Genomic DNA, 20,849 nt, shown 5'->3' on the forward strand with positions numbered 1-20,849 from the left:
CTTATAATGGGTTTTGAAGTTGGTACTAAGTGCCTTTACTGTAAAGTACATAAACTGCTGTATGGACTGATAGAAGGTGGGTTAGGCAAATTTCATGCCAGTTTCACACTTGTTTTTAGCGAATTGCTCTAGCCATCCACACTAGGATTGCAACTAGAAGTGCAGATATCCTTATTCTTGAAGTTATGGCATATCAGAAAACCTGATAGGAACCTGCTTTAGAGAACTTGACTTGAATGAGGGCAGGTTCCTTAAAGGTTGCCTTATCTTGAAGACTTGGAGCAGATCACAACAAAGAATAACTAGTACTATGTTCTGCAGCCTCTATCTGTAGTGGTAGTATAGCTGGAAAGGGTGAAATTAATTACTTTGAATATGCTCTGTCAAATACCAGCTGATGCAAAATGGAAGCTTTTCAAAATTCACCCTTTTACACTATCTCATGAAGGGTCAAGTTAAGCATTTCCAGTTAATGGTTAAACAGGTTAACTTCCAGTGTTTGACTCTTTGAAAATGAGTGGATGGTCCAAATACGAGCTAAACTCTTGCTAAGATAGCTTTGGGAGGTCTTAGAACATGGCATGTGAAGCACAATTCAGGTATCAAACTAGCACATTTGGGGGACAAGTGTTCCCTAAGCTTTATAGGATCATAGAATGGCTCAGGTTGGAAGGGACCTTAAAGATGGTCTTGTTCCAACCCCCCTGCCATGGGCAGGGACACCTCCCACCAGCCCAGGCTGCCCAAACCCTTTCCAGCCTGGCCTTGAGCACCTCCAGGGATGGGGCAGCCACAGCTTCTCTGGGCAACCTGTTCCAGTACCTCACCACCCTGATAAGGAAGAACTTCTGCTGACTATCCAAATCTCCCCTCTTTTTAAAGCCATTATTTTTTGTCCTTTCTCTGGGGTTGTGAGAGGTGAGGAGGAATTTCCCTCATGTGAAGAAAAGGTACATTGTCAGTGCTGGGAGTTCTGCAGAATCTTCAGTTTCTCACTGTGGTGTTTCCTGCTTTCTACCTTAGAACTTGCAGCTACCAAATCAAAGAGTAAGGGGGAGATAATCAGGAGGAGGCAAATATATCTAACCTGTCAGCTTGCTGTTTTTCTTTTTTCTGTTTTTTTTTTGCCTTTCAAAAATGGGAAGAGATAGATAAGTAAGGTCTTAATTTGACACTCAGCATCTTACTGCAGAAGAAAGCCGCCTCTTGCTGTTTTAACTGAGGGAAGGCTGGTTGAAATAGGTAAATGAGTTGCTTTGTTAATAGGGAAATAATTGGTAGGACAAACTTCATTTAAATAATTGAGACAACTATTACTGATGTGGGTGGTGTGTGAACTATTATTCTCTAGGAGTCACTAGGTTGTCATTTGAGGCATGATTAGTTTTGAAGGTGAAATTCATTGACTTATATCTCTGCATAAGGTCTTCAGTAAGTCTCAGGTGTCTCATTCAAATGAGTTTTGCTATGCTTCCTACTAGATTTTTTTGATTTTTACCTTTCTGTGAAAGTAGCCAAAACTATGGAGTTTAGATTACAGCTGTTTTGTATGGGTTAAATTGTAACATGTCAGTATTGAGAATTAAAGGGGATTGTATCAAAACTTAGCATGAACCATGTGTAGGTTTAGGCTAAACCACCAAATCCTTAATGTTTGTTTTGCAAGTAATACGGAGGTATGATGCCTTCCTTTGGGGGTGGTATGGAGCACTTGGATGTAGGGGGAAATAGAAGGAGTAGATGTGACTGAAATTTCTTCAGTAGTTTGTACTGAGAAAGTATAGCAGCTATATTAAAGCTGAAATCTGTGCCTTCTATACTATCTAAAATATTAAAATACATGTATTTCAAATGTCCTGCTACTTAGTGACTTGAGTTGATGTAAAACAATCAAGATAGTAATGTTGATTCTTGAGAAATAAATATGGCTTACTAGCCCTGTGGAATGTTCTGATTGACTTAACTGGCTCCATAGTACCCCAAGGGAGCTAAGTGAAAAAATAGCTTTGCATCAAGGAAACTGGCTCTACTTTCTCTATGATCTTAAAGCACCTACAAGTTCATGCAAGTATTAGTGCTCTAAGTGATAGGATTTTGCTGTTCTGAGGTGGCAGAACTTAGCATTCCAACCACTGCTTACTAATATGAGCGATTAGCCCCTTCCCTGTTAAATCTAATTTTGGAAAAATACTCAGTGTATTCCTGCAAAGACATCTGTTCTACAGATACAGCCTTGTGTCTTTTTGGTTATACCAACATGTCTTAGATTAGCATTCTTTAAAATGTTTCAAGTTGCTTGATCTTTTTTCTGCATCTTGGTGGTTTTAGATGCTAGTTGGGCTTCCAGATTCCCACGGAGTCCTACTGTTGCTATCACACCATACATGAGTGGCAAGTTATTGACTCCTGTTGCAAGTGATATCTATTAGTGCTTCAGACAAACATAATCATCACTTTATGTCAAATAGTAATGTGTTTGTTTTTTTACATAAAACTGTGATAACATGCATGTACTGGTGTGGGTTTCTGAGACTTCACATTAAAAGAAAAATTAAGAGTTTGTAGTCCTGGTCTACCAGGACTATCAAACCAGTACTTTCATAACTAATAATGAACAAGCTACTTGACAAAAGGATTGGTATCAGCAATGAAAGTCCTCTAAAATACAAGCACACTTTCATGTGACTTAATTTATTCTAAGATGAGATTTGTAGCATAATGGAACTATTTCTAATGATAATTTTGTGAAGTTGTTGGATAAGTTCTACTTGTAATGTTCTTGTAGATGAGGGTATCTGTGAACTACATCTTAACCTTTTGAAGTGCCTATTAGCTTAGACTGCTCCAGTTGACTGTAATTTTTAGTGTACTAGACTTGATCACAACTGTGTGCAGCTCTCCTGACTACTGCTTTCAAGCTTTAACTTGGTTATCTAAACTGCTTTTCTTAAGGATAGCCTTTTGATGTAATATATACATTACACAAGCTTTCAGTGGAGGTGATTCTTTGGGCAACCTGGAACATCTGGTACAGCAACTGCTAATATAATGATGCAGCCTTAACTTTAGGCCCCAAAGTCTTTGGGTTGTAACACCAGTGGATTTCTAGTGGACTTCTAGAAGCCCTGGTTGGCTGTAGGGTATTTTGAAGCTTAACCATAGACTTCCCAAGCCCTTAGTCTTGTAAACAGTGTGGTGGTTTCCACTTTTCATCAGAGCAGACTAGATGTTTTTGTACTGCACTGTTTTGAACATGAACTGATCCTTTTGTATGGGTAGAAACTGTGTATAAGTGTAATGACTCTTCCAATGCTTACTAGTATTCCACTGTTTCTTATAAGGGACTAGTAACAAGCAGTGAATACTGCTGTTACAGTCCTACTAATCTTTGGTATAATAACTGGATCATCCTTTGCTTAAAGACAGCTTGTAAGCAATGGAATATGTACTAGACCTTAATGCCTGAAGGGACTGTATGTTTATTATTTCCCTTTACATAGTAAAATCAAAGTTCTTACCTGAAAAATACAATGTTCTACTATTACATTGAAGAGCTTACATCCGTATGTGTCAAATGTGAACTAGTATTTCAGAGAAGTCCATTGGTGCAAACAAGATCACCTTAGCGAAATAAAAGCTCCGCTACCTCAAGTACTAGAATGTTGCTGCCTTTGTGCCATCCTGGTATCTAAGATATCCAAGCTTTCATTGACTTCAGGCATCTTGGTCTTTTACCTTATGCAGCCAGATGAGTAGATTTCTTAAACAGTTGCAAGATCTGTCTTGCTTCCCACATGTATGTTAATAACAAGACTTCAGTTTTAAGAGGCATATATTGGCTAGAATAACCCAACTTGTACAGGGCAGTAGAACAGCTTGGAACTAGCTATACTATCTCAAGAAAACCTGAAACATAGTATGACCCATCTGCACTAATGTCTGGATGGGGATAAGTTGCTTATTTGGGGTGGTGGTATCTGAAGCACAGTCTAAAGGCAGTCTTAGAGAAATAGTATTAGATAAATTATATACAACGATGTACTTTACTATCTGTATGAGAACTCATTTTTCTAATAGACATCTTCAAGCCTGTGCAATTTTAATGTGCTCTTCCAGTAAATTTCCTGTGTAGTATTGCAATATACATTTAGTCTTTTGTAGTTCAAAATATGATTAGGACAAGTGACTTAATCTGAACCTGAAGTTTATGTTTAAGCTGTTAAACTGTCAGTTTTTGAGTCAGGGCTGCATTGTTTTTAAAACTTCCCTGGTCGATCATGGGGCAGGGCGTGCCTGTTCAGCTTTGAAATATGTTCTTCTGTATAGACTTGTACTTATAACAGCCCTGAGATTTAAGGTTATGCACAATGAAGTGAACTGTGTACAGTACAGAAGCTAATTTGCTAGAACTCGCATCTAAGTAGCTTTTTAACTTCATATAAGCTATTATAAAAGTAAATTTTCCATAAATAAGTAAATAAGGCTGTTAACCTACACCTCAATTCTGAACCCTGTCATTGTCTAGTCTAGAGCTCACATAAAATGCAGGTAAAATACTTGCACTTTTATTGGTAGCCCTCTCTGTTTTCAGACTTACTCATAGCCATTTTACTAATACTTCTGTATTTTTTAGGATGTTAACTACCAGCAGTGCTATAAACGAGGTGGGATAACTAGTGGTCCTCGAGCAAATTCAAGAGGTAAGGCTAACATCAGGTTCCCAGTGGGGTGTGAGTGTATGTGTTGCTAAAGTGGAGTGTTACCGTGAAGAGTGAGAAAGTGTACTATCACTGTCATGGAAGAGCAAGCTTGGTATAAATTCACCGAGCTAGATGGAAGCTTAAGTACTGCTCTTGAATAGTCAGCATTGCATAGCAGCAGAGTTGACTTCACCACTTTCAATTTGGTGCTTTCTATGCCAAATGTCAAAATTCTCTGTTATAATAGTACCCTACTGAACTTTCTTCATAAGTTGACTTGGAAATACAGGCAAAATGGTACCACTGTTCTATTTGGCATCTTCCTTTGGTTGTAGGAGTCTTTCTCAAATCAAGAAACTTTCATGATTCTGAGTAAGTTACCAGGTCCCAGGTACAATGTGGAGAAAAAAAAAAAAAAACAAAACTAACTTAATATGGAGAAGTTTTTTTGGGTGGAATACAGCTTGAATTTATATTCTACCACTGAAGTATGGTGTAAAGAGATCCATGCTTGCATTTAAACAGGTAGTGCATAGTATGCATTTTGAGAAAACTGTAAACTAGATTTAATTTTACTGTTTGTGCTGGGAGAAGTTGGACTTGGTACTGTAAGTGAAAAGTGAGAACAGTGACTGTAACAGTGACTGTTTTCGAAGAACAAAGGGAAATCTTGCGTATTGTAACAACTGTTTAGGATAAAGTGGCTCTTCTATGAGGGGAGAACTAAGTGTGTGTTGACTTAACAGTTGACATATGTACCTGTTAGTGTTAAGGTATCACTAACAACTTTTACTTGGCCTTATCAGATATCTTAAGGTGTTCATTTCCTGTAGAAGCAGCAAAGGCTTAGCTTGATGGTAACTGCTTTAAATTTCTCAGATCAATATTTTTCATTCTAGACTGAAACTAGGTCCTAACTTGGATATCTGAACAAATGTCTCTACTCTGGGGAGCAGGATACAGAAATCTTAAAAGCAAATGTAGTCTTTCAGACTTGTAATATCTTAGCATCACAAGTTGATATGACCTATTAAGAATACAACTCAAAAAGTACTGAGGTGACTTGAGGTGTAAGTTAAGGTCTTGAAGGTGACTAAATGACTGTTGGGCTCTTGCTAATCCTGCTGGGTTCTTCCAAAACTTGCTTTTTATCAGCTCAGAAGCTAGTATATGTATATACTAGCTAGTATATAGGTAATGTGTGGCAAATACTACAGGTAATTATTGCAAACTACTGCTCTCTCCTACTTAACGTATGAACAGTCATTGTTCATGTTGACCTATGGTCCATCCTGCTGAGCACAAGTGTGATCAATGTGAAACAACTTCCAAGTTATGTTCTTGTTGGTGTTCTTTGTCAATCTGCTAAAAGGCAAGTGTTGCAAAACCCTTACACTTGCTGCTGAGAAATAGGCCTGCAGGTTTTAGGGTACTCTGTTATAATACTTATTTATTTTTGCTAATGATCTTTAACAGCAGGGTGGAGTGATTCTTCTCAGGTGAGCAGTCCAGAACGAGACAACGAAACCTTTAACAGTGGAGACTCTGGGCAGGGAGACTCCCGCAGCATCACCCCTGTCGATATGCCAGTGACAAGCCAAGCTGCCACCATACTACCAGTGCACGTCTACCCCCTCCCGCAGCAGATGAGAGTTGCCTTCTCTGCAGCCAGAACATCCAACTTGGCCCCTGGAACTCTAGACCAGCCAATTGTGTTTGACCTGCTGCTGAACAACCTTGGAGAAACTTTTGACATCCAGCTTGGTAGATTTAATTGTCCAGTGAATGGTACTTACGTCTTCATCTTCCACATGCTGAAGCTGGCTGTAAATGTTCCCCTATACGTGAATCTCATGAAGAATGAAGAGGTCCTAGTGTCAGCATATGCAAATGATGGGGCTCCTGATCATGAGACTGCTAGTAATCATGCAGTCCTGCAGCTGTTCCAGGGGGATCAGATCTGGTTACGTCTGCATCGGGGAGCCATCTATGGAAGTAGCTGGAAATACTCTACCTTTTCGGGATACCTCCTTTATCAGGACTAAAATCCAGTGCAATGTTTACAAAAGCTGCTCCAAACACCTTGGTGGAGGGGGGGGTGGGACTAGCTTTGCACTTACTATTGACTTTATAGAAGATATGTGGTTCCATTATTGGGGGAATGATGGTCATGTTGTGCAAGGTGAAATCGTGGATTTGGGGTACTGAATCAGCACTAATTTGGCACTTTATCAGTTGTGATGTAGCCTTGCTAGTAAAGCTGTGAATGTATATTGTTTGCACTTACCCTAAACTGTATTAATGTCCAGCTTACTACACTATTGATTGCCTCAAGTATGGGCTATTCACAATGCCTTGTTGTGCCTCAATAAAACAAGTTAATATGCATTTTAGTATTAATCTTGCTAGTGGTCTTTATTTTAAAAATGTTCAACTATCAAACTAATTCCTAATTACTTGCATGTTCTTGTACTATATAGTCTTCAAGTATACTATACAGGTCTTCAGGCTTCAGTTATACTACCTAGGTCTTTCAGTTTTCATAATTCAAGGTAAACTAGAATTTAAATGGGATTACCTGTTTGATTCTTGTTTGCAGTTTAAGTGTTTCCCTGTTGAAAATTAATTCCAGATTTGATTACATATTTAGTTACATACCTGCTTTCTTGTCTGAAAGATCAAGAAATCAGAAATGAAACACTGCATGCTTTATTGGACTGCTTTAAAGTCATATTCTGTAAACAGCTTGATTTGTCACTACAATTTTCATTACTGAAATAGGTGGCTGAAATTCTTAAACCTCAAAACGTTTGCTGATGAGCTTGCTCATTCAGATGTAATATCTTAGAGCTAAAACTGATTCTTATGAAGCCCAACTGTGGAGCTTCTCTCTCACAGGAGAATTTAACTTATGTTTCAAGCTGATTCTTTCCTTTCAGACAACTGCTGAGGAAGTTGGTATTTGTAGTTGAAGCGTGCTCTCTGCATCTTAAATTTATCTTACATCAAACCTGAATATAAATGCTAGGAATCATTTATGAAACCCTTCTTGGAGCTGAAGGGGGGCATATGACCAGTCTTATAGTCTAAAAACTGAAGTACTATGAAAAATGCTCTCATCTAACTCTCATCTAAACTGCATATCAAATATAAAGCATTTCTCATGCTTCAAGTGGAACTTGGAACCTGTAAGAAAACTGCAGATCACTGCCTCTTTATACTTCTGAAAGCTTCAATAGCTTCAGTTAAAGCAGTAGGAAGTATTTTATCAAGGTTCACTAGTAAGGGAGCTAGTGGAAAGGACTCCTACATGTAAGGGTGAACTAGAAGTACTTAGCAGTTCATCTAACTGCTTTATATTCTGTCAGTTACTTTTACATACTCCAACTTCTAAATACTCCAGACCCTGGTATAACACTGATTCTCAGTGACTGATTTCAAAACTTCCAACTTTAAACCATTCTTCCCTACTACCACAATGCCAAAACAAGTTGTTTGACATGACTTCATGAAATTACTGGCAGGAGGATCTTGATTTTATTCCAAGTTTGTTTTTTTTTTTCCATATAGAATTATTTAGGGGATGATTTTACTGATTCTACTCAGTCTTGTTTTCTTTTTCCATGGCAGGTTCTGGGAGGTTTGAGATAAAGCTGTAAGGAACCCAGCTTTTTTGAAAACTGATGTAAGAAATGTAAAGACTTAACTGTTGAATAATAAGTTTGTATTTTGATTTTACAGAACATTCTTAGTGGACTTTCTCAGTGGAGGATCAGTGGCAAGAGTACAGAAGATATTTAGTGCTTATTCCCTTCCAAGTTTGGCAATTCTCCTTCTTTCTTACTGAGAATGCGTGATAGATAAAGCTGAAGTGCTAGGATAAATTTCAGCTTGCAATAGCTATGCATCTGCAGTCAGACTTCATCGCTTGTTTAACAGAGTTGCAGCTCTGAATTTTTAGATAGCTTATGCACTGTCCCAGTCCTCTTCCCATGTTGTTTTAGGGACTAATGGAAAAAAAGAGCCCGATTGTGCTTATAGCAGGATATCCCTTGCACTACAGCTGCACTAGTGCCTTAGCACTAGCTCTTCATTTGGCATGTAGTTTATCATAGTTGGCTTTACGCGCTTATACTATGGATTTCTTACCTTTAAGAATAAGCTATCAGTGCTTATAAGCTTTGCTAATAACCTTTACCAACCTCAGACATGGTTACTGTGACTACATGGAACATGTACTGCTTTCTAATGCTCTGGTTTAATCAGTCTTGACAACTGCGTTTTTGGCCCATGTTGTGATCCTTTGTTCAACTCTAACCTTATTTCTTACCAATAGATCTAGCAAAGCTTTTGTCTATCTCTAGCTTGCGTGTTTAAGATCTGAAGTAAACATCTCAACTTCAAAACAGGTTATCCACTTGTGTATATATGACATTTTACAATTCCTAACTAAAGGAGTACACAGTCACAGCAAAAAGTGTAAAGATATGAAACATGGAGTATAATCATTATACCTTTCCTGGTTGTAAATGGGACCATAAGTCACAATGGGTGGCTTTACAAGACTTCATAACTTTGTAAGCTGTATCAGCTTGAATCACAATCTCTACAATGCCAGTTACTTTATAATGTCTTTATCAGTCCTAAAAAAAAATCACAAAAAACACTACTTGGACAAAATTATCTTGCCGTACATTAACTTGAAGTTCATCTTACTTTCATCTTATAGGACTCCCGTGCAGTACCTACCTCCCTAAGTGGGTACTGCTTTTCACTGTTTCCAGTCAGCAGTGAACGCAACTCCAGCTAATTTCTGTTCCAGAAGAGCTACAATTGAATGGTACTGTTACAAAGTGGTGTTTAGACAAGCTGTGAAGTACTAAGGCTATACATGTATAAAAAGCTGCAAAAGATCAAGCAAAGCAATCTTGTTTTTCAGGCCAGTAGCTGTCTCAGCCGAAAATCACTGACAGAAAATTGCTATTCCAGTCTTCAAAATACCTAGTAATGTGACTTCATCTGATTTCACCTAATGTTATATTAACATTGGTAGACTGATACCTCAGTCATCGTTCTTTATGTTTCTAGGTTACGTACCTGTTTTGAAACTTCTCAAAATACTTCAGAGTGTTTCAGTGCATTATTTACCAACTGACACAGTTTTAGTCTGAGTATGTCCAGACTAAAGACCTAGATCCAAAATTCTACTTCTGGATGAAGAGTTTAAGAGGTGAGCTTCGTAACTTGAAAATATTTGAGATAACACAATATGGGTGTGATACAGACTTCATGTAAAAACTATGTATACCAATACATTTTTCCTTTAGTTGTTAAGTTGCTTGAATTGTTACAGAAAGTAACGTGCCTTAATTAGACCTCATTATCATCTTTATATAGTTAAAAGGGAGATCATGGTTCTTCAATTTTCCATTCTCATTTTTCCTATGCAAATCTCATACCACCTAAATTCTATCCAGTTTAGTTATTTTCTGTAGTCTCCTGCAGATTAGCTGTACTATTCAAGATGAGGAATTAACATTAGGCTTTAACTTGGACTGAGTGGATTTCCCTGTTTCCTTTTGGGTATTTCAGTAAAATACTGAAACTACTGTAAAATAGGAGAATTGTTTAATGTTTTCAAAGTACTAACAGACTTGTGACGGTGTGTTTTTTCCAGGTTATGGAAGTGAGAGAAATATGAATGATCTCCCAGAATTTTCATGACTAACTCCTTGCAGCTAAGGAACCCTCTATACTGTATGCTACAGTGGTGGTACAGATAATTTCACTGTTTTTGCTGTGCTGGTTCAGTTTACTTACCTTTCATCCCTGACTGCTGTAAATTACCTATAGGTGCTCTGACAGAGCAGTGGGGGAGACTGATTTGGGACGTGACTTCTGATCGAAGCTTTATATCTGGAGGCCTGGCATACATTTATCTGCTGCAGATCATCCTTTATCTAATCTATACACGTATTTTGAGAGAATAAATATTATATGTGTGAGGTATGAAGTCTATTCTAACTGGAGAAATGGTCTTGTACTGTATATAACCAGACCATTAACTCTACTACGTGCTTGTTCACAGGTCTCTGGTCAACTTGGATGTATTGCCTCCTGACTATAAACAGTTCTATTAATGAAAAAGTTCATAAATTTGTATCTGCTGACTGAATATCTCCATGTGTTGTTGTATTTGGAAAAAAAAAAATAGGTTGTGAAGTATTAATTTGGCTGGAGAGTACTAGTTCAGACAGTTTTTTGTACGGTTTTAGTCTTATGTGAATAAGGACTGTAGCTGATTTGGAATGAAAGCTTTATGCCAGGTACAGGTCTAATTGCTTTGTCGTTAGTTCACTACAATGAAGTAAATGAACAATGGATTGAGCATTGAACAATGGGTTGCTTTTCGCTTGCAGCACATCAGATGAAGGACTGTTGTCTCCTTTCTCATACTTTTCCGTGAGTATCTCTTATTAACTACAATTTACAACCAGATGTTTTCCTAAAGAATGTGCTCAGCCTGATAAGGTGTCAGTTCTTGTATGCCAGTGGAAAGTCCATTACACATACCATTCACCTAAAATGCTACCTGCATTTCGTAAGAACCAGATGTCAAAGGGTTAATTCTAGGTAACTGATAATATGTAAGGCTTTTCTACCTTTCCATCTCCCAACACTCTTGAACTTCAGTTATCTTTTTAGCTACTCTGTCTGGAACTTACTCTGATTTCCCCTGTGATCAAACTTGTGTTATTTTAAAAATCTTTGGTTTCATCAACTGAGTTTCAAAATACGATTGCTTGATATAAAAATTCTTCATGGAACTGCTGTTGCAGTGCACCTAAAAAAGTTTTGGAGCTTTAAAGATATTTGCTTTCTCTTATCTCTTCACCAGCCTTTTATTCACACCCCCCCCCCCCCGTATTTGCATACTGGTGCAACATGAATTTCATTTATTCGGTTTTAATTTCTTTGCATATTCCTTGCCTTTTTTGCATTGGGTCTTCTCTCAGCAAGTGTTAAGTAGTTGCCAAGAAAGTCTCAGAATCTGAACTCAGGTTCCTAAATTTTTCAGAGTAGCAAAACTAGAATGTTTTTTAATCATTGTAACCCAGTTCCAGATCCATTATTTTGAAGTAGATGAAACACAAAATATTAACAGTTTCTTTGCGATAGTAAAAAGGCACATGAGTTCATAGAGTCACAGACTATCTGGTGTTGGATGGGAACCACAAGAAAAATTGTGTCCAATTCCTGGCTACAGGACCACCCAAAAAACAGACTGTGTCTGAGAGCGCTGTCCACATGCTTCTTGAACTCTGGAAGCTCGGTGCCGTGACCATTGCACTGGGCAGCCTGTCCCAGTGCCCGACCACCCTCTGGGTGCAGACCCTTTCCCTAACCCCCAGCCTGACCCTCTCCTGTCCCAGCTCCATGCCGTTCCCTCAGGTCCTGTCGCTGTCCCCAGAGAGCAGAGCTCAGCGCCTGCCCCTCTGCTCCCCTTGTGAGGGAGCTGCAGGTGCCATGAGGCCTCCCCTCAGCCTGCTCTGCTCTGGGCTGAGCAAACCAAGGGACCTCAGCTGCTCCTCATATGTCTTGTCCTCTACACCCTTCACCATCTTTGTTGCCCTCCTTTGGACACTCTCCAATAGTTTAATGCCCTTATATTGTGGTGCCCCAGACTGTACTCGAGGTGAGGCCGCACCAGCGCAGAGCAGAGCGGGACAATCCCTTCCCTCAACCAGTGCTGAGCCTGATGCACCCAGGGAACGTTTGGCCCTCCTGGCTGCCAGGGCACACTGCTGGCAGATTCCTTACTGCAGGGCTGCTCTCCAGCCTCTCAGCCCCCAGCGCATACATACAGCCAGCGTTGCCCCTTCCCAAGCGCAGAACCTGGCACTTGCTCATGTTTAAATTTCATGCACTTGGTGACTGCCTGGCCCTCCAGTCTGCCACGATCTCTCTGCAAGGCCTCTCCACACTCAAGGAAAGGAGTCAACAGTTCCTCTCAATTTAGTGTCATCTGTAAACTTACTTAGTATGCATATGAGTCCTGCATCCAGATCATTTATAAAAGCATTAAAGAGAACTGGTCCTAAAATGGAGCCTGGGGGAATCCCACTAGCAACTGGACACCAGCCTGATGTAACCCAATTTACTAGAACCCTTTGATCCCGATCCATCAGTCAATTGTTCACTCATTGTATTATCTACTTGTTAGCTGTATGCTGGACATTTTGTCCAGAAGGATGCTGTGAGAGACAGTACTGAAAGCTCTACTAAAATAATAATAAAAAAGACATCTACTGGCTTCCATTGATCAACTTGATGGGCTACATTATTGTAAAAGGAAATTAAGTTCTTGATTTATATAAGATGGTACTTGCTCTCTGAAGTTCTTAATGTTATCTAAGAACATTTCAACTAATAACATCCTTTTTAGAACAACTGCCACTTGCTTTATGGTTCATGTTTTGCAGAAAGAAGTATCAGGCATACATCAAATTCAGTGCACAGGTAGATGACAGTGTTTGCAACAATAGTATCTGCAACTAAATCACTGCTGACATATTACAAAGGAACCAAGCAGTATTGAACTGGATGTCACTTGATTTAGAGGCTTGGGGCATTGCCTCATTGATGGCTGTGGGCACAAAACCTGTGTCTAAAAGGTGAAATCTTAGGTGTAAAGTCTTTTTTTTTTTTTTTTTTTTTTTTTTTTTCCTATTGAATGTTGTGTGGTAAAGTGTTCAGTTTTAAATAGCTTATGAGCAGTAAGCGTAAAAAAAATCTGAAAAATATTTTCAGAGAATGTTATAATAACGTTTGAGTATATTTTGTTCATTGGTATGTTTTACATTACCAGCTCCACAAGACTGGAGTCCTTTACACATTTAAGTTTTTGTACCATGGATGAATACATAGAAACAGAATAAATCAGAACTACTTTTAAACTATTCATAACATGCCTATTTTGGAAAAGGAAGTAGAGCTGTAACATTCTAGGTTTTTGTTTTGTTTTATTTTGTTTTTTAATGTGATAAATAATTCAAAATCTTTAAAAGGGGCAGTTTTCATTGTAGTAGTCTTATTTACTATCTTAAACAAAATGCCAAAATGATGAAAAATTCCCATAGTTAATAATACATATTTTTTACAATCACATTGGTTTTGTGTGATATATTTTATAATTACTGATCACACTTTCCCCTGCTTCGAAGAAGAAATGAGAAGGATGAAAGTACCTACAATTTCTTGTTAGATGCGTTACTGGAGAACAGAAAGTTCTTGAGCAACACCGATCAGGTGTTCTACACCACTTCACGTGAAGAGTATCATAAGAGCAGCATCTGATTGTATGAATGCTTCCTTGGTGTAACTCATTCTTACAGGTAGCTTCTTCTTTGATTCTAGGCAGATATATTAAGAAACTTTTTTTTTTTTTTTTTTCCTTTGAAATCCTTATAGTATCAGATGTTTCAGCATTTTCCTTGTAACTAGTTCAGAACTTAAGTTATTTAGGGGCAATAAAAGTGATTTGACAACCATAAAATAAACATTGTTAGATATTGGTATCCCTACTTAAACCAGTTCTCCTGTGTGTTCACCACCGTCTAGAATGTTTTTTAGTGTGGGTCAGGCAGTGCTTCCCCAGTTGAGGGATGTACTTCTTTCTTTATCAAGGAGCAGTCATGAGAAACGGCATTTCATGCTGTAATTGCAGCGAACAAATGACATGCTGTCAAATTGTGCTCTTAAGGCTGTCTACTATGTGCTGCTGTGCCAGGATCTTGTAGTTGCCCTAGCATCTGGCTCTTTTCAACCACTGCTTTGTTTTGCAGCCCCTGCGGGGACCGTACCGCAACATGGCGGCCCCCTGCGTGCCCTGCTGCGGGCTGCCCCATCTGGCTCCCGTCCGTACAACAACATGGCGGCGCCCTCCCCGCGCGAAGCCAGAAGGCGGCGCGGCGGCCGTAAAGCAGCGCCCGCTTCCCGATGCCCAGCTGTCGCAAACCGGTGAATGGCTGTGAGCGGCGGCGGGGGGCGGGGGACGCCAGCTCGGTCGCGGTCGCGGTCGCGGTGCGGGGGGGGCGGCGGCGGCGGCGGCCCCGCTCCCTCCTCCCGCCCGCGGAGAAAGGGGCCGCGGGGGGGGGGGACGCGAGCGAGCGAGCTTGCGGCGGGCCAACATGGACCCCAACAGGATCATCCAGGCGCTCAAGGGCACCATAGACCCCAAGCTGCGCATCGCGGCCGAGAACGAGCTCAACCAGGTGAGGGAGGGGAGGGGAGGGGAGGGGCGGGCGGCTCGGCCCGGTACCGGGCGGCACGGCCCCGGCCCCGGCCCCGGCCCGCCCCCCGGCCGCCGCTCCGCACGGGGCCGCCCGGCCCCACCGCCAGGGGCAGGGGCTGAGGGGGCTGAGGGGATATTGGGGGGGGGGGAGGGGGTCAGGGGCGCCCCCTCCTCGGCGGCCGGGGCCAGCCCCGGGGGCTCTTCTCGGCTCCCCGCGTCCCAGACGCTGCCCCCCGGGGGCTGGCCCGGCTTGGGGGGAAAGGGGGAGCCCCCCGGAGGCGGTGGGGGTGGGTTTGGGTGAGGGGTGCCCCCCGCGAGATGCCTCAGAAGGACAACGGGGGGCGGCTGGGTCCGGGGTTTGGGCGGCTGAGGTGAGGGTTTGGGCAGCTCCAAGCCCTCCCCGCAGCCCTCGGGCAGCTCGGTTAGCTGGTCAGCGGGTGTTGGGAGCGCTCGTGCCCGCAGCTAGGTAAAATTGTGAAAACTTCTCTGCTACTCGCCTGGTGGAGTTGCTGTAAAAATCCCTCGGCGCTTACTTTTATCCCTACGGGGAAGGATTGACAGGGGAGTTAATGTCTGGCAGCAGCCTGTTGCGTGGGGATCAAAAGCAGGGGAATAAACCTCTGCGTGACTGGCAGAGGGAGGACAAAGGAGCAGCTCTCTGCCTGCCGGGGTCCTGCTCCCAATGCTGCCCCTTTGCCGTCGATATTGCACACCATGAAGCTCATCAAAAGTTAGAAAGTGTTTGGAGGTTTTGATCCATAAAACCTTTCAATTACAAGTGACAAATAACAGTTCTCATGCAACACCCAGGTTTTACTTCCAGGGTTTATCAAGAATGGGTCAAAGTACAGATTTTTTATTTAAAATAGCTGACACATTTCATCTCTTCTGTTACAATAAGTCCTGAAATTAAGATGTGCCTGTTGCTGCACAGGCTTCCTGTCACCAAGCGAAGCGTGATGTATGCGACCGATAAAGCGTACCAATGCGGTGCTGGGGTTGATACCACTCTTGGAGGAGTGGAACAAAAGTGCACCTGAGGAATGCTGCTGACTTTGGCATCTTGAAACCTTCCAGTGCTTTTGAAGCAAGAGTTCAAAGCGACGTGTCAGGCTTCCACGTACATAATGACAGTGCCGACACGTAGCTGTGTTCCTGCGTGTATGGGAATCCAGATGCTGGCCGAGCTTTTCTCTTGTTCTAGCAAAGAAACGACCCAACCAGCCAACCAAAAAGCCCCCCTCCAACAAAAAGCACTTGAAGTAGTAACACAATGTTTGTCCAAAGAGAACAGGGGTCACCTTCATTCTGTGCTGTAAGGTGATGCTGCTCCTGATAAACGCTAAAGGGTATTGAAGTAAAACATCTTCTGTGCTGCCCTGTCCACAGCGTGCGTTTGCTTTTGAGCTTGAATCAAGGTAGTGACTGGAGTTTCCCCTGAGTTGAAACCCTTTTGTTACTGTTCCACCAAAATAGTGTCTCAGTGGAGATGTTTCATTGCTTGTACTGAGAGAGAGTCCTTTAGCAGCCATCTCCTAATAGTCCTGGCTCTGTAATTCAGTTATGTGCAGAATGGGGTTAAAATGAATGAAAACTTGAGTACCTGTCAAAAGTCCTGGAATGCCTGAAAATGCTTCTTTCTCTTCTGTATGTTCATGCACCTGTATAAAGACAGAGCTAAATCAATGAAGTTGCTCTCTGCCTTCTGGATTCTAATTGCATTTAGAAATGAAATCAAGGCTACATTTAAAAGTTCCTTTTTTTTTTGTTTTGCCTTTATTATTTTTACTGGAAGGCTGTTTGTGAGCTTTCTTCCTCCAGCAGCTGGAAACAAATGTCGGTTTCCAGCCTAAACTAATTCATGGCCCATTTAAGATCAATTTGTGCCAATGTTGGTTCTTAACTAGAGCAGGTTTCTTGGTACCTACTCTGACATATCTGTCAGAGGCTGATCCCTACCAGCTTGTTTTCCTTTGCCTCAACAAGCTATATTCCCACTGTCTTATCATAAAACTGGATTTTTGAAATCTAATAACAAGAGAGCACAGCTCCTCTCTGTACTTCTCTTTGAAGTAATCTTTCTTGTGTAATCTGGTCATCTGTGTTTGCAGCGTGCCAGAAAGTCTCACGCTCGATGCCATTAATACCTCATTTTATACATCCTAAAGCTACAATTATCTTAATGTTCAACACTTAACATCTCTCTTATCATGTCATATACCAAGGCCCTTTTATCCCATGGTTATTCCTCACTAACAAGCCTCAAGCTTTTAGGAGAAATTCCTATTATGCCTTAGTGCATGGCTGTGTACTTTGTCCTATTGCTCCATTGCATTTTTGTTGCAGCAGTTGTAAAGATAATTCAGTTCTTTGTAGGATTTTTCTGATCTTTCTTCTCTATTGATGTATGCTACTTCTGAGTCATCAACAAACTTCATTTGTCTCGGTGCCCTGAGCGCAAATCTAAGTGTGAGATTGGTCTCAAATGTGATTCTGGATAAACTGGAGCAGTAATTTCCTGCCAGGTCAGTCATGTCTATCACGTACCTACTGTCACTTCCCTGTTAACCTGTTATTTCTCTTAGTGTACACATCTCTCCAGCTCCCTCTTTTTTTTTTTTTTTTCCCCATTTTTTTTCCTTCAGCTCTGTCATGGCATAATTGGCCTGCACTTTAGGATCATGCTGTTCAATCTCACTGTATTTATTAGAACAGTCAATTTTCACACCAAAGGAGGATACTCAATTTCTACACACCCTCTTGTTTGTAATGAGATTTTTTTTATATCTGTTTTTGCTCTTGTTCTTTTTAGGTCTGTCTAATGGACTTCAGTGACGTTTTTTAAATGACTAAAGACTGCTTTCATGTGCCAGTTCTTGGTACAGCGGCCTTCTAGTACCTAAAGGGGGCCTGCAGGAAAGCTGAGGAGGGACTCTTGGTCAGGGAGTGTAGTGATAGGACAAGGGGGATTGGCTTTAAACTCAAAGAGGGTACATTTAGATTAGGTATTAGGAAGAAATTCTTCCCTATTGAGGGCGGTGAGGCCCTGGCACAGGCTGCTCAGAGAAGCTGTGGCTGCCCCATCCCTGGAGGCGCTCAAGGCCAGGCTGGATGGGGCTTTGGGCAGCCTGGGCTGGTGGGAGGTGTCCCTGCCCATGGCAGGGGGGTTGCAGCTAAAAGGTCTGTAAGGTCCCTTCCAACCCAAACCCTTCTGTGACTCTATGTTGTGGGATGTTACTGTCTGATTATATGAGCATGCAGTATCATCTCCGACTGATTCCTGTTCATATAGGATCACCAGGAAAATTCTTATATGGTAATCTTAATTGGCTCAACTTGCTATAATGCATTTCTTTAGCCTGTGACAAAATGGACAACATGAATAAAACTGCAGGCATACAAGTGCATGTTTAAATACTGAGAAAGAGTTGCAGTATTTGGCTTTGACAGGAACTGAGAAGCAGTGCAGGGAGAAGAGAGAGAAGTGTGAGAAGATTGCCCAAAAGCAGAAGAGTAATGTCAGGCTTCCTTTCATTTCTTCCCTATCTTTGGTGAGTTGGCTGTCAAAGTATGCAGGGATCTTAAGGCAGTTGGCATTGAGCACCGTGTTATCGAGGGAGGAATCTCAGGTATTTTTATTGAGGAGCAATTTGATGAGGAAGCTGACTTGCATGAAGGCATGAGCCTTTCTGTGGAAGGTGGCGTGAGGTTGACCCTGGATGAATTTGGCAGCGGGACCAGCGGAGGAAAGCAGCTCGGGTAGGTGTTCTTGTACACGTTTATTTTCACTTCGTGTGCAGAACACTGTGTTTTCCCCTCCCTAAACGAGGGCTTTGCATGTAGGCAAGGAAAGAAGAAAGTGGCTTTTGAAGTTCTAGTTTGTTTTAACAACCTGTGACTGCCAGCATAAAAAAAAAAAAAAAAAGAGAGAGAGAGGGAGAAAGTACTATTAGCAACAGCAAAAATATGCCCAAGTGTGACAAATACTGATGGAGTTTCTAAGTAACGCATTTTAAGTACAGAGCAGACAAAAAATAAAGCTTAGATAACTGAGCATTCAAATCAAATGTGTGGAGGCCTTAAAATAATCTTTGCAAGCAGTTAATTGCATATGTATTCAAGATACATTTTTTTTCTGTGTGTTCATCTTTGCAAACAAAGATGTAGTGCCTTGATTTCTCAGCTGAAGGGATGAAAAGCAATTATTTTGTGCCGTACTTGCATTCAGAGGTGCTGAGAAGGATGTGCTGTTTGACGTTGGTGGAGAAGGATGGCTTGCTGTGCAGAACCCGAGGGAAGGCTTGTTTTTTCCATGTCTGTTGTTTCAGAGCATCCCCGTGTTGTTCTGCAGAGGAAGAAATACCTTCCCATGCCACTCTGCACTCAGCCACTCCGGCTGCTCTCACTGCAGCAGGAAGATTGCTGAAAAATGTGGCTAAGGAGTAATTGCTTGCTGCGGGCTTTAAATGTGACAGCAAGCGAGATACGGGTGATGCTTAGTGTAGTAAGTTCAGTTACATGTAATGCGTGGTAACCTGGGACCCCACGTGAAAGCTAGGTGTGAAGAGTACTTGCTTCAGTAGGGTCCATCTGGGGAAATTTTAATGCATTTTTCCTGCTGATCTCTCCTTGTATTCTGGTTCTGTGAATGTAACAGTGTTCATCTTGCTGTTTGTCAGTGGCTTCTCTGAGGCTCTCTTGGCTGTCTTCTACACCTACCCAACGGGACAAGGAAATAGGCAGGAAAGGATGCTTTCTGTGATGGTTTGAGGCTGAGCTGGGGAAGAAATGCATGTTAGGCTAAAGGAGAAGGGACAAACGGGGCAGGCAGATGTGCAGCTGTAGGTGCAGGTCCCCAGACAGTGGGCACAGGTGGAGTGAGGAGTTGGTCACTGTTGGAAATTTACCCAGCTCTGTCCTAAGCAGTGCTTCGCTGTATGCCTCTTCTGGTTAAGCTGCTAGCTTTGCACGGTTGTGTCCCAGTGGAAATTAATCCCAATGGAAATTAAATGGGGGTGGGTTTGTTTTTTCTTAGTATAGATGCCCTGACCTGTGATTAATGCAAGGGCTGTCAGTATGTTTTACACAGCTTTAAAATAATCGTTGTTCTTTGTATTTGGTGAAAGTTTACTTTTGAAAACCTTCCTTTTACTTTACTCAGTTTGTAAAAGTTCATGTGCTGCTTTCACAAGTGCCTTGCTGAACCCGTCCAGCCCTGTGGACTCCTCATCGCCTCCTTCCATCTGCACAGCACCCGCTGGCAGCGGCTCTGCACAGAGCTCCTGCAGCTTCACCTGCTGCTTCCAGGGGCCGCTGGATGGTTTTCCAGAGCGAGGGAGTGAAAGGATCAATCCCAAGATCACAATTAGCACGACAACGAAACCAATGGGAATGTGCTGGTATAGGAAAAATGTTGCTGCGTGCGGCTTTTTCAAAAGGCCTCTGTTCGCCAAACTGCAAGCAGAGCGTTGTTTCCCTGACCGCTTTGCTGCTGCCCAAGTGAGCAGCGTGGTATTTGAGCCTCACAGACGTAACACAAGCAGGTGCCTTGTTCCTAAAAGGGACACACATAGTCTCTGTTCGTCTCTAACATCTCCATGTCTCTGATGGTGAAAATGAAGCTGTGTAAAAATGTGAATTGTGGGGTGCCGTGAGGAAACCAGAGCGCTTTTAATAGTGGTGATATAAAGGTAACGGTATGGAGCAGGAGGATTTGGTGGGGACTGGACGCTGTGCTCTCTGGGGGGTGTCAATATTTTGGGTGGCAGGAAGCCCCCAGCGGTGTGCGGGCGGGAGCGGGGCCTCCTCAGAGACCCAACGCGCCTCGTGGCACGCCCGGCGCTGCAGGCCGCTCG

The 20,849-nt window shown here is 41.9% G+C and overlaps 2 protein-coding genes across 5 annotated transcripts in view; both read left to right on the forward strand.

Annotated features, from left to right (window-relative positions):
- Nucleotides 1-7,100, forward strand: part of CAPRIN2 (caprin family member 2) — a 37,391-nt gene extending 30,291 nt beyond the window's left edge. For all 4 annotated transcript variants that reach the window (XM_032189126.1, XM_032189118.1, XM_032189099.1 and 1 more), the window contains 2 exons: nucleotides 4,634-4,700; nucleotides 6,177-7,100. In XM_032189126.1, the coding sequence (XP_032045017.1) occupies nucleotides 4,634-4,700; nucleotides 6,177-6,745 (636 nt within the window). In that variant the 3' untranslated portion in view covers nucleotides 6,746-7,100. The remainder of the gene's footprint in view (nucleotides 1-4,633; nucleotides 4,701-6,176) is intronic.
- A 7,700-nt stretch (nucleotides 7,101-14,800) lies between these two features.
- The window catches only part of IPO8 (importin 8), a 57,648-nt gene continuing 51,599 nt past the window's right edge, over nucleotides 14,801-20,849 (forward strand). Inside the window, exon 1 of the mRNA XM_032185050.1 lies at nucleotides 14,801-14,974. Within this exon, the coding sequence (XP_032040941.1) occupies nucleotides 14,891-14,974 (84 nt within the window). The 5' untranslated portion in view covers nucleotides 14,801-14,890. The remainder of the gene's footprint in view (nucleotides 14,975-20,849) is intronic.

The sequence above is a fragment of the Aythya fuligula genome, chromosome 1 (assembly GCF_009819795.1).
Source record: "Aythya fuligula isolate bAytFul2 chromosome 1, bAytFul2.pri, whole genome shotgun sequence".
Taxonomy (NCBI): domain Eukaryota; kingdom Metazoa; phylum Chordata; class Aves; order Anseriformes; family Anatidae; genus Aythya; species Aythya fuligula.